The sequence below is a fragment of the Ambystoma mexicanum genome, chromosome 2p (genome assembly GCF_040938575.1).
Source record: "Ambystoma mexicanum isolate Mex_15411 chromosome 2p, UKY_AmexF1_1, whole genome shotgun sequence".
NCBI lineage: Eukaryota > Metazoa > Chordata > Amphibia > Caudata > Ambystomatidae > Ambystoma > Ambystoma mexicanum.
Window position 1 is genome coordinate 1,013,026,503 of NC_090923.1, and position 14,276 is coordinate 1,013,040,778.

A 14,276-nucleotide genomic window follows, 5' to 3' on the forward strand; every position below is an offset into this window, starting at 1 on the left:
GACCAAGCCTGGAGTGTAAATATACCAAACATTTGCATCTGTGCCCACTAAATGTATAAAACATTCCCTTTCAGGTCATGACCCTCTGCCCCTGCCCCAAATCCCATTCATAAACTGTGACTGTAAGCTTTCTTCCTCATCCATGGAGCCTATCATGACTAGCAGTGATGCTCTCATGGCAAATCTAAGATCCGATAAAACATCCACTTCCCTATTATTTGTCTTTTGCTATCTGCATTCCTTTTAGGTGCTCACAAATTCAAGTCCCCCTTAGAAGACAATAAACACAGTCTAGGTCAAAAGAGAAACCCATATAAAATGGGTCAATAGGAATCAGTTTCTCACGCCCCACCTCCAACACTTCCTCTCACATGAAATAATGTGCTTTCTTACCTCCAATAATATTCACAAAAATATGTAACAGTTTCCTTTCATCTGTTGTTAATATTACACATCTTTTACATTTCCCTACTCTGCATCTATCGTTTTTAGCTAACATGTCCAGAATGTCCCCGAGACAATGTGAAACACGTCTTTCACGACAGTAGCTTCATGATGAACCCAAGATGCACATTTCAAAATCCATGTCCCTCCCTTTTTATTGAAGTCTAGTCTTGTAAAGCTTTTTCCCCTTCCTCTTCCTTTTGCGGCAGTTGTGTTCTAATTTTTAGATTTCTTGGAACCAGGTACTTTCAGTTAACTTCCACTCTTTCGCATTGATCAGTTGGGGGGGCATTGGCCGTTGCTCTTCCACCCTCCATCATTCCAAACAATGTGTGGGTGACTTGATATATCTCATGCAGGTGTGTCAAGGAATAGTCCTCTTCTCAAAATTCATCGATGAGAGCGAGTGGTTCGGTTCATCTATAATTTGCTTTTGTCACACATCCATGTCCTCTCCTGGATAAAGTTAACGTGAATAGGTCCTGGAAACGCAGATGATTCTGAGTTTGACTGAAAGGCTTCACAGAGTAAGGATATTGTAGTCGCTATGAGCAATAACGTGACAAGCTGTTCAAAAGATGTAAAGGTACACTAATTTAAAGTTTCAGTGATAACCTTTGAGAGATGATTGTGCCCTTCCTTTTTTCCAGATGTCAAGAGGCAGAGTGTTTCCCTGGAAGAGCCTTCATCATCCCCAGAGCCTGTCACAGAGCCTGGCATCCCAGAGGAAGAAATTCCGGTATGGTTGACTTAACATGCATATATCATGGTATGATTAGCTTAATTTCTGGTTGTGTGTCCATAGTAGTAAGGTTTTAGCAAGGTTCCCGAATGTTTGTTTACCAGGTTTGATGAGGTGGAAATAGTTTCTGGATATGTTTATCATAGAAAAGTGTGGTTAAGTGCAACATCTGTGGCTATCATAACATGTTGGGGCGTAGTATTCGTGGTATGCTGTGCCTAGCTTTGGATGTGCATTTATTGGGGGGTGATGAAGCTACATTATTGGTCTATGTGGATTGGATAGCTTCGATTTTCACAGTCCTTACGCATAACACCTAGGCATGGAGTAGGTGAGTTTCCACCTGTATTTTAATACTTCTCTTCCTCGTCCCTGTCAGAGGTTCCAGGACACCAGTCAGTATGTTCTGGCAGAGCTGCAAGCCTTGGAGAATGAACAGAGCCAGATCGACAGTCGTGCATCGGTGGTGGAAACAGAGCTACGACACCTCATGGACTCAGGTGCTTTTGGGGGACAGTGTTTGTGGGCCTTGGGTTTATACATGGAATTTGTTGAGGGAATGGTGGAAAACGATTACTTCAGGGGCAGATTAGAAAGAAGGCAAGTTGTGAAAAGGGGTTAGTGGATAAGGTTCATCGTCTCAGGCGATAGACTAGAGACTTTTTTAGTTCTTTTCTTGACATGCACTCTTTAGCCACAATCTATTGAAGGTGTGCACATGGGGAGTTTGCACCCCGAAAAACATATTTATTTTTCAGGAGCTTCCCTTCAGATGGCAGTAGGGCTCATTCGAGACACTCTTGAGCCCCCATGTCTCCTGTGTCCCCATGCTTTTATTTTGTGTCATTAAAGAGTCCCATGCCTTCACAATTACAAAAAAAATGTTTTTTTGCGCTGTTGTGGCCTGTCTTGCACATGCCCACATGCCATTTTCTGAAAAGTGAGTACGGCTGGCAGAACAGAGGTTCCTTGCACAGAAATTCTAATTATATTTTTGGTGAATTGTGGCTGATGCCTCATATTTCAGCTTTTTCCACAGTGCTGCAATAGTTTAATTATAGTTTAGTTCCTGTCAATTTGATTTTGTATGCACCTATACCCGAGAATTAATGATTTTATCATGTTTGTAAATGGGGCTGTTTATTTGGGTCCAATGTGCAGTGACATTCATTTTCTATCAAATAAGTGCGTCTTACCATTGTTGTTGAATTGTTTTTGAAGAGAAGTACCCCAACAGGCTTTTCTCTGCTCCTGGTGAACACCATCCCTATGAGCATACATACACATTCCTCCTCTGCTTTACTTGCACCCGACACGTCCCATGGTGATACAAGTCACTAACAGGTGATGTTATTCACTGTTTAAGCCAGATAACACTGGAACCATAGACGGCATAGGGCCCTTCACACATGCCACCACTTCCTGGCTTCCCCCACAATAACCTCCACTGTTCTGGCCATCGTCGCCATGGTCATGCCTTCCCTGGCGCCAGTAGGCCAGGTACGAGTGGCATATTCTGTTTGCTATAAAAGCTTACACCATTTGACATTGTAATCAGCGGAGAAAAGCGCCGCCGTTGCCGTGTCCAAACAGAATATGGTCCTTTGCAATAAGATTCGGCAGAACACGGACTCCTATCAGATCTCCTCCGCAATTGTTCTCGGATTCAGAGGTCAGAGGGGATATTGTGAGCGTATAACCTCCATCTCCTGATTTCCTCCTGCCCTCACCTTTGAATGAAAGGAACATGTGATGTGACCTTATCTTGGAAGATATGCCATTGTGAAATGTCATGTGTAAATTATCCAACTGCGATAACACGATGTTGCATTTTCCCAAATAGCCACAGGAGTGCAGTGATGCACCGCGGTCTTCTTTCGTTATACTGTGCCCTTTATTGAGATCCGTGGTGTGTTTGCTGTTACCGCTCCCATGGTTTACAATAGTCCTTCTGGCCCTGGATAGCCGTATCCTGCTTCATACAATCTACACAGCCTTTACTCAAAGATTATTCTTAGCACTATGACGACATTGTCCTACTTTCAATTTGCAGAGTTGCAACCTTTAGCGCCGTTTCTAGACAATATTGCACCCAGTGCAAAACACCAGAATACGTCTTGCCCACCCAAGTTGCTCCTGTACTGCTCCCCTGCGCTCTGCACTTCCTCTTCAATTTAAATACCATTTTATTGACTTGTACTGAAAATTATTTTAAATAGCAATTCATTTTCTATCTCATGTTTTTGCACGTTGTCTAAATGAAGGGCACTCTACTCGATGATGCTTCTGCAAAAGCGTCTCTTGGTGCTGCGTGAACTATTTTTCCAACAATTTGGCCCTCGGTTGAAAGTGTAACAAGAGCCAATATCTCTCTTCAGTTGGTGAAGAAAGCACTCAAAGGGGCTCATTTTCTTCAGAGCCATAACGTGGTTGAGTCTCGGGAGGATAGCTCAGGGGCAACGTGGTCGCCTTGGAAACAAGACGGTTCGATACCCGGGTCCGTGCTTAGAAACCTCTGGGTATTAAGCGCGTTATAAATAACATCATATAATTGAAAGGCGTAAAAGCCTCCAGTTAGGCTTTTAATGCCTTCCAATTACACCACGGCTCATTTGTATGGCAGAGAGGTGGAACGAAACTTGCATTTCCGCCACCTCCTTCCTCCCAAAATATAAATGCACCAGCATCTGCACCGGAAAGTACATTCCACAAGGTGTTACGAACACTGGTTTAAGACAAACAAGCTATCCAAGGAGCATATATATTCAGCCAACGTTTGAAATGTACCAGCTTGATAACTGGATTAGACCTAAAGAACAATGTAGTTCTTTAGGCGCAGTTCAGTTATCAAGCTGGTCTGTTACCATTTCGCATTGGCAGCATTCGCGTACTGACTAGACTTCCTTACTGCCACTGGAAATTGAGTAAGCGACTAACAATCATCTCTTTCAGAAAATACCAATATCTGCCCTTGACCTATCTCAAAAACTGGTATTAATACCTATATCTTGTATTTCCTGACTGTAGGATACAAGAAACCACGAGGTATGAAACCGCCTTTACGGCCAATATTTAACACAAGTCATACTTAAAGGATAGTTCCGGGACTTTTTTTTATTGTCCCTACGGTTCGGCCATGTGTTTTTAAGCATAACTCGGTAGATCATAGAAAACTTTCCTATGGACCTTACCCGACTTTTCGTCCATTAACGCACTCGAAATCAGCCGCCATTTTCTGATAATCCTATCATTTCCCCCCATCGACCTGGCTCACCTGCTTTTGCGGCACTAAATCAAATCCCCCGCCCCTGAAACAGACTTTATCAAAAGATTCATATTCCCCGCCTCTATCCGTGACGTGACTGAGCTGCGTAGGCAAACGCGCCCAGGCGTCTTCTACGTGACTCCACACAGAACCCGGAAATCAACACAGATGAGCTCACACAACACAGCGCGCCACAATTGGGAATATGAAACTGTACTTTTAAATCAAACCGCAAGATTGTAAATTTGGTAAAGTACATTTCGAGGGGATTGGGTCCTCCGACGTATTCCATATCTATGACATGTAATCACCACAGCTGTGCTGCTTCGGAAACTTTTCGGCGTCTGCGTCCTGCGTCGATGACGTCGATGCGCCGTCGTCGAGGACCTCCTCAGACGTCCGACATCATCCGATGTGATAAGTAGGACGCACGACGCCCATAGCCTCAGTTCCGTTTTTTCCGCAGGGTCTTAGATCATCTCACAATACAGCGCCACAATTCGGAATATGAAACTGTGGTTTAAAAGCAAATGGCAAGATTGTACATTTGGCAAAGTACATTTATTGGACATCAAATGTTTAGAGAATATTCAGCGATTTGCATTTTTCTTTGCTCTCGATCCAAAATAGTTCGTCTTGAGGCAAGCGATGTTCGTGTGCAGTACACAGGGTGTTGGTTTACGATAAAATAAGCTCTTCGGTCGCACTGATAATCGCATGGCTGTTCCAACAACGAGGCACTAGGCCACCACAACGGTCTGTATGTTGCATCTAGCCGTTAGTACCGCGTAAGGGCATACTTGTACTTGGCGATCGTCCCATAAAATGGTCAGGGTGGTAACGTTGTTCACGCGGAGAAGCAACTGGCGGTTGAAAAAGCCATCCGCCGGTGTCTGGTACTCGTGACACATACAATAATGAAGGATGTACCTGTTTTAAAAACATAAAAAATGAAATTAGTCTCACCATCAGATCTTTATTAAAATTATTCATTTTATATATTAGGTCGGGAAATTATTTCATAGCTAGGACATTGCAACTGGGTATTATACGTCAAGGGGGGGCTGTAGGACTGAGACAGTCCCCCAGTGCAGGGGTTGACAGGGAGGCAGTGCAGGTGGAGAGTGGAAGGGCCCAGGACCGAGGTCGCAGACAGTGGACCAGTTGTAGCAGGGGAGAGGGAGAGAGAAAGCAGAAGCAAAGAGGAAGGTTTTGAGGTGCTTCCGTAAAAGGAGATGGTTCTCCTCAAGATAGTGCGCGGTACAAAACAATATGCCACATAGAACGAACAAGTACAACTTAACCCGTCTTTAAAGCTACTGTATAGTAATTAAATTGCGGTATAAACTCATCTAAAGAGTTACTTACATTATATTTGCATTTTCCATTGTGTCTGTGCGTAGGGCAGCCCCGAAATACCACTCCTTCTATGCCGACGTTATTTCTTCTAATGAACGAACATTAAATGGCTTTCGTTTCTGAAATTATATTCATTATCATTTCTTACGTTATTGCCCCGCACCCCCAAAAAGAAGTCTTTCGGGATGGTCCCGGCCTGTCAAGGTCAAATAACAATAGAACCTTATACTGAGTCGTGGGCCATTCCGGCACCCGAGAAAAAATCAAAGCAACTGACCTTCACTTTGAACGAGCACACATTCCTAGTTAGCTACATTCAGTGTAAGGCCATCTCACAGGACTCACAGAGCAATCACTTTTATTTACACAATACATAGCTACACATATTCAATGGGCCTGCGACATGAGGAGACTCGTGAGAACAGACAATCAAATTACAATCATTTAAACCGTGATGTGTATTTCTCAATGAGCTCTTCTTTAGGTGGACATGGAACAGAGGCAATGTTGGGTGGCAATGCAGTTGTCCCCTGCACAGGTTCGTTCACAACTCCATGTATGTGCCTATCTAAGACATCAACAATAAGTCTCTCAATAAAGTCATATTGCATATCCTCAAACACTGGTTTGATAACCCATTGTTTACTTCTTTTAGTGAAGGCCTTATTGTAGCGAAGCGTCCCTAAAGTTCTGGTCGTCCTACTTTGTTGACGGCCAACATTATGGTTATGTGCCAAGACCGCTAGAAGAGTCCGATTTATCATGCCCTCCATGCCAAAATGCAATCGTTTTGGCCTGTACTTTAGGCACATATTGTGGAACACCTCCAAATCTCCTGTGTGGCAGAATTCCGTGAGTCCCCTCAAATCTCTTGTTATAGTTTTATCAAATACAATCTTTTCAATGGCTTTGTGAGTGGGTGATGAAGGAATCAACCACTTCTTCTTCCGTGCCTCCTCTGTGGACAAATGGCCATGTTCACAATTGTGGAAATGTTGGTTTGTGGTCCAGCAGTGAACGTTGCTACAGTGTAGCATTACTGACCGCCATTTTTCCAGTAGAATTTCCAATGACCCTCCACATGTTTTTGAGCTCCACCAAAAATGGTTGCTGATTGACTTGGACCACTGTGAAATACCTTGCATATCTTTTTTTTTACCTGCAGCCGACATTTTTTTATTGATTGTTTTTGCAAGATGCCAAACGTCAAATTGGTGATTTATATTTTTGTACTCTTCTCTCATTGTCTTGGCAATTGAAACGTGTCTGTCCGTGGCTATCAGGTCGATCACCATTCCCCGCGATTGTAGTTCTTGCAATGATGCTACAAAGCCAACTTTCTCCATGGCCACTGAGGATGTACTTTGTGACACCTGCACGACCACCGAACTCACAATTTTCTTACTTTCCATGTCCTGAAAGTGGTAGGTGCAGTACTTGGCTGAAAATCCTGGGCTGTCGCACTGTCCATCACCGGCTAGCCTGAACCGTTTGCCCGCGAATGTACTATCAATAGACATTTTTTCCATTCTCCAAGCTTCGCTAATGGCTGGAAATAGATAATCGGTTTGGTATTTGTAGAACTGAGTTTTCGCAATGAAATGGATTCCCACACACTGAAAGAAAGACTCTAACTTTTTAAAACTTGAACCACTAAAAAGTGCAGCCGCTGCACAAAGTAGATTGCCTGCTGGCAGTTGCCCCAGCGTGGGTTGTGCAGAACATGAGAAAGGATGATATTTTGTACAGGTGGCATGTATTTTAAGGTTAGTGCCTCGAATTGCACGAGTCACATTAATCAATGGCTCCCCACATACTTCCCCACCAACCGAATGCCCACATTTCATCCGAATAATAATATCAATCAAACAACTATCGAATACAATGAATTTGGCCTCTTTCCTTATACTGTCACTCTGCATCCCAGCTGGTTCGGCCTGTAACGTTGAGGACATGTCACTCAGATGAAAGGTAGAATCTCTGATATCGTCTTCCGCTATGTTCAGTGATATTGATGGTGTTTCATTGTCGTCCACTTCATTCTCTTCCATTGCAACATCTGTTCCTTCTCTGGCGATGGGTGAATAAAACAATTTCTTCAACTTTCTCGCGGTCTTAGTTTTTGCGGGTGTGGATTCTGTGAATTGATCTCCGACTGCATCCGAACTATCAGGAGGACATTCACTATCAATGGCTGGATGTGGTATAGCTCCGTTGTCAATCACTTCATATTCTTCCCATTGGCACGATGCATCTCCAGTCTCAAGTCCCTGCCAAAAGGTTTGACAAGCAACATCTCTCGTTCGCTTCAGTGTCTGTGTAGATCTAGTTCGTACACCCACTCGCATCTAGAGGACAGATTGGAAAAGGGATGTTCAGTTTAAACACAACTTACAGTATTGAACTATTAACAGTGAAAAACAACATAATATAGTGACCAGGACACTAACCTTCTTTTGCTTTCTTTTCTTTGAAACTTTCTTGCCTCGAACTTCAACATCAGGACGCTTTTGCTCCGACTCGTGTGTGCATGTCTCCACTTCCTCTTGCGCTGCAACGACTATATTTTCATGATAAGCACATCCATCACGCACTGACGCTCCATCGACTCCCTGAAACATAGAACTTTCATTAGTATGTATAATAATATCGAAAACACAAAATGTACTTGGGGACCAATACCCACGTACATCTCAATAGCAAAACACAAATGAACGCTTTGTGTAGAACATTCAAACGACAATTATTCACGCATTGTTGATCTAGTTAGATGGAACTGTCAAGATCCATACCTCGGGCTCCTCATAGACTTCCATTGATGATATTATTGAAGATGATGCTTCAGTAACTCCCTGAAACACAGTAATTGCATTAGTATGGTTTTCTATTTTGTTAAAAAGAACATAAACTTTGTGCAGGCGTCAACGGCTCATCTAAATAGACCTGCACAAATGATCAGTTGTCTAAAATAAATAATGGATATGTAAATATGATTCGATTTGCTCGATCGTTGGAAGTGTCACCACCCAGAGATCTGCATCAACTACTAGGGGTGATGTTCTTGTAGAAGAAGCTCCGTCATCTCCCTGAAACATAGTACTTGCTTTAATAAAGAAGGAAGTATAGCAGATGTAATCACGTCATATGATTTTGCTTGATCGAACTGTCAGTATCCATACCTCGAAATGCATAAGAACATCAAGGGACGATGTAACTGCGGTGCACACTTCTGCAAGCTGTTGCGCCGACACGTAACTGCATGCTCCCCCCTTCTTCTTGGACTAATGCTCCATCGACTCCCTTAAACATAGGACTTTCATTAGTAATGAACACAATATTGAAAAAAGAAGACACATAGGAGGGAGACGACAGAAGGACATATCAATGGCTAAAAACGAAAGAAACATTGTGTGTAACAATCACGCTACAAGAATGCAAGATCTGATGATCTCCATCGATGGAACTGTCCGGAAACGTACCTCGAGCATCTGAGTGACATCAACGGTTGTCGTCAATACGTTGGACTCCTCAGCATCTCCCTGAAAGACAGTACTTGCATTATTTTGGATAACAATAATTATAACTGAAAACGAAGACTAGAGGACGAGTACAAAGGTGTACCATTAGGTAAAATAATTGCACAATAAATTAAAACTATTGATTTACATGCCTAAAACAAGTCAGTGGCAGAATAGCCAAGTAAGATTACCCGATAGGCGCTTGAAGTGGCTGATGACTGCAATAACGACACGGATGGAGAATCTTCCACCTTCATATTGAGTGGATACATAAATGGGGAAATTATTGTTAGCTAATGCTACACACTACCGCAAGGCCGAGAGATAAATACGTAAACTTGACTCACCAGTGGAGGGATGTGGACGAATAGAGTGGGAATAGCGGTTGAGAGCAATTTTCGCCTCGCTCGCGGTGTGTTCTTCTTTATTAGCAATGATGTGGAGTACATGTCTGAGCTAAAGTGCCTGCTGCAGATGCGGTATCGATCACCCCTCTTGTCCGCAAAGACTTCTAGGACTCTACTTTCAAGCTCAGACGGTGGATATCCGCAATATCGGACCCATTCTCTTATCTGATCTATTGTCTTAGGGAAAACATGCATTATAGTACCTTCAGATTTATTATGGGTCTTCGAAGGGCAACCGCCAATGGAACAGGCAGGCATTGTGGAAAGTTCTGAAAAGTAAAGATCAACAATTCTCTATGAATACCAATGTGTTAAAAAATTAAATGACACATAAAAGGTTCAATGCAAGGTTCGTTTTGGTTCTTGGAACTATACACATTATTCACATGCGGATAAGTATTTGAATAACTTTAAAAAAATAGAAAAATAATTTGACTAAACTCAGAACATGTGACTAGTTACTTGCATGTACTGTCTTGAACGAAAAGAAATTGGACGCAAAATGATTATGGTACATGGCCTTACCTTGACGAACAAACAGTTAGATGCAGGGATCAGAGTAGTTTCTTGTCGTAGAACAGGGAGCAGTTCACAGGTTGCAAACTGACGAGTTTCCTCGAAGTGGTCACGGAAGTTCACAGAGACGAAGAGCAGATAACCAGCACCTTCACGGGTTGACTAGCAAAGCGCAAAGAAGTTCACATTAGAAATATGAAGTGGGTTATAAATAATTCGAAACAGGGGTGTGTTTGTGAATGAATGACGTGTACATGTCGTGGCATTATGCGGTTTGCAGGGGGCCGCCCAGCGTGAGGGGGGATGCTTGGCAGGAGACACAGGGTCTGGAGGTAGACATGGGAACAACAACCCATGCTCTATAGACCACTTTGAAGTGTACATGGTCTTTGGCACCTCTTGGCCTTTATCGCTCCCTGACAGCTCCACTTGGCAGCACAAGTACCCCGGTGCGAACTGCCTTTGATAGGGCGGGGGGTGGATTGGGGCGGTGGTCGTGCAGACAAGACACAGGAAGACTCGTGAATGGAGACACACTTATGTGGATTGCAGGGGGCCGTCCAGCGTGAGGGGGGATGCTTGGCTGGAGACACGGGGTCTGGAGGTAGACATGGGAACAACAACCCATGCTCTATAGACCACTTTGAAGTGTACATGGTCTTTGGCACCTCTTGGCCTTTATCGCTCCCTGACAGCTCCACTTGGCAGCACAAGTACCCCGGTGCCAACTGCCTTTGATAGGGCGGGGGGGTGTGGATTAGGGCGGTGGTCGTGCAGACAAGACTCGTTTGCCGCAGGGCCTCACCAAGGAGAGGCCATCTAACTGCATCTAAGAGGCAGGCTGCAGGATCTAGTACATGGAAGGCAGGGGGGTGAGTTTATAAATACCTCACCCTCTCAGGAGAATATATATGGGTGCAGTTCACCCTGGAGACCCTGGATGCCTAGGCAGTTAGTCAGCAGCAGGCTGGCCTGTGGTGGCAAGGCGGCACGGGCCAGAGGGGGTCTTCTCTGTACCCGGTGCCCAAAAGGATGATTTATTATGATCAACCATATTGATTATTTACCTATAACCATGTTTTGTATCAATAAAATCCAACGGCCTTCCTTTTATTGCCAACGCTTGAACAAAGTGGTGTGGTAAGTATTTTTGGGGGAGGAGGCAAGGCCGGGAGGCTTGATGCCAACCCGCAAAATAACATATGTATGTCTGCTGCATATGGGTTCAACGGTTATGTGGATTGAAGGTGGGCGGCCAGCGTGAGGGAGGATGCTGGCCGGAGACATGTGGTGTGACAAGAGAAGGCACAGGAAGACTATTCAATGGAGACACACTAGATTCATTTAAAAAATCAAAACAACCATTGTTAAAATATATGTTGGGTTTTATTTTAGATCTTAATTTCAATTGAACATAAATAATAAACATTACACATTGTAAAGTTCTGGTTGCAGCACATCCAGGGAAAATCCGCGGTATTGTCCACTGTCGCTGGGGAAATGTTGTCTAATGGCAAGTACCGCACAGGCAGGTATTACTCTCCGAACGCGGTGTCCGAGCCTCCAGTGAAGCCACCAAGTGAAGCAACGATAGGCCACCAGCCTGTACCACCTGTGAAAATGAAAGATGCAAACTGTATTAAAATGACAAAACTTTCTTATCACTGTCGATTCAGGTAAAAAATGTCATTCTGCTTTGAAAAAAATTCTATCTAGAAAATGCACAATATGGAACCAATTTACATGCATTCGAATGATATGTAGATGTAATTTTATATGTGGGAGGCGACCATGACATAGTAGTGGCATCACTGACATCAAAACCAGAGTATACTTACTCGTTACTCGGATTACGCGGACGAACAGTGCCGCGAAGTTCGTGCATAAGCACCATCATCATCCTCAACACGGTCCGTGAGAGGCAGGCTTCCCTGAACTCTGGCAGCTCGGTGATGCATTGCGGACTTGGCTCGCCTTCCGAAATGTAGGCCAAGCACCCGGAATTTTCACGGCAGCAGCAGTTCTCCTCCTCAGTTGGCATTTGCTCGCACCGATTGCACATGCACCAGGTGGAGACGCCGTCCATGCGACATGGTCCAGGCTCTTCATCCGTTGACTGGTCCTCCCAACTGCCGTCCAAATCCCCATCGTTTTCGCGTGCTTGCCTTTCCAGTAGTTCTTGCTCGGTGTACTCGGGCTCGTACATATACGGCATTATTGTAGCCATTGTGTGGTAAAGAAAGTAAAATAATTTACAGAGATGGTACAGGTGTTCACAAGGCCTAGAAGCGGCGAAGGTAGCTGACCAGAGCACAGAAACGAGTCACAGAATACTCAAAGTAACACAGAGAGAGTAATGGAAACGAAAATCTGCTGCTGTGTGTTGTGAAACGGTGTGTTTATACTTATTGAGGAAAGAGGCGTCCTGCCATTTCCATGGCGACACTTCATTAGCTGAGGCGCAGCGATTGTTGACACGAAACGTGCTTTGGCGTTGGGAAATGGGCGGTACGCGTCTGCTGATGTCAGGCTCAGGGGCGGGGGATTTGATTTAGTGCCGCAAAAGCAGGTGAGCCAGGGCGATGGGGGGAAATGATAGGATTATCAGAAAATGGCGGCTGATTTCGAGTGCGTTAATGGACGAAAAGTCGGGTAAGGTCCATAGGAAAGTTTTCTACGATCTACCGAGTTATGCTTAAAAACACATGGCCGAACCGTAGGGACAATAAAAAAAAAGTCCCGGAACTATCCTTTAACTCTTACTATAGGTGCTCATATTATGAAGCGGCCAACTTTAATAACAATTTATATTTAACTTTCACTATGGGTGTTTGGATTATGTATAACATACTCATTTCAGGTGCTAAGAACTTAATTCTCTGCACAACCTCTATTCTTGCCCGACGCCCAAAATCTAATGGTGGTGCACAAATATAGCAATACCTGCCTTTCTGCACGGAACAACTCCCACGACTTTTTTAAACATTATTATTCATTAACAAGAAATTAGGAAATTAATTTACATGCTAGCAGATACTAGGAAATGCCAGAGAATTGTATACATACTAATGACAACATCTGTGCATGCATAATCAAGCTTGATTTTATTGCTTACCTCTCTCTCTCTCTCCCTGTATTTCTCGTTGGTGTACGTCATTTGTTTCAACTGTTTGTCATGTATTTGTATGATGATGTATTTGTGGGTTAGAAAATGCACATGACAGTAACAGCCCTGAGGAAGAACTTAGTTCAAAACACGTGTTGGCTGAATACATGTGCTCCTTGAATTTCTGTTCGCCTTGAACCAGTTGCATTAATACCTTGTGTAATTCACTACACGTATGCTAAATGGCTGAATACATGCGCTCCTTGGATTCTCTGTTTGTTTTGAAGTTTCATTAACACTTGGTGTAATTCACTGGTCAAATGTTGGCTGAATCTATGTGATCCTTGGATATCTTTTTGTTTGCCTTGAACCAGTGTTACTAACACCTTGTGGAATGTACTTAGAACATGCTGAATGTTGTAACTTTCTCTTCGTTTTTCTACTGGAGGATAATCATTATCTTTAATATATTCACAATACATTGAAAAATATAGGTACTTGACTCTTTGATTTTTTGAGTGAGGCATCCAGACTTTGTGTTTGTGCGGTAGTTGTATTCAAGAGGTGTGTGAGGGAAACACACCCCGTCAGTCTCTAGCACGACTTGTAACCACTTTACCCAATACCATCTAGCAGCGCAGCATACTGGGTATTTACCAACATTTTAGATTAGGCCAGGGGGGGGGGGGCTATGGTGCTATTGCCCCTGGTCTTTTGGTTTTAGCCCCGGATAGAATCTCAGGAGCTACAACCACAAGGCTAGCTAGTCCCCAGTTCCGAAACTTCCAACATTAGTGTAGCCCCAGGTCTTTTCCAGACCTGGCAACGCCCCTGGATTAGGCTATGAGGGAGGTAAAGCAGTCTTGTTGCCATATGATCTGCATGCCTAGGAAAAGTATAACAATACTTGCCAGGTGTG

At 43.7% G+C, this 14,276-nt stretch overlaps 1 protein-coding gene across 4 annotated transcripts in view; it reads left to right on the forward strand.

Annotated features, from left to right (window-relative positions):
- Nucleotides 1-14,276, forward strand: part of EHBP1L1 (EH domain binding protein 1 like 1) — a 745,047-nt gene that overhangs the window by 684,067 nt on the left and 46,704 nt on the right. For all 4 annotated transcript variants that reach the window (XM_069644852.1, XM_069644854.1, XM_069644853.1 and 1 more), the window contains 2 exons: nt 1,095-1,183; nt 1,566-1,686. In XM_069644852.1, coding sequence (XP_069500953.1) covers nt 1,095-1,183; nt 1,566-1,686 — 210 coding nt within the window. The remainder of the gene's footprint in view (nt 1-1,094; nt 1,184-1,565; nt 1,687-14,276) is intronic.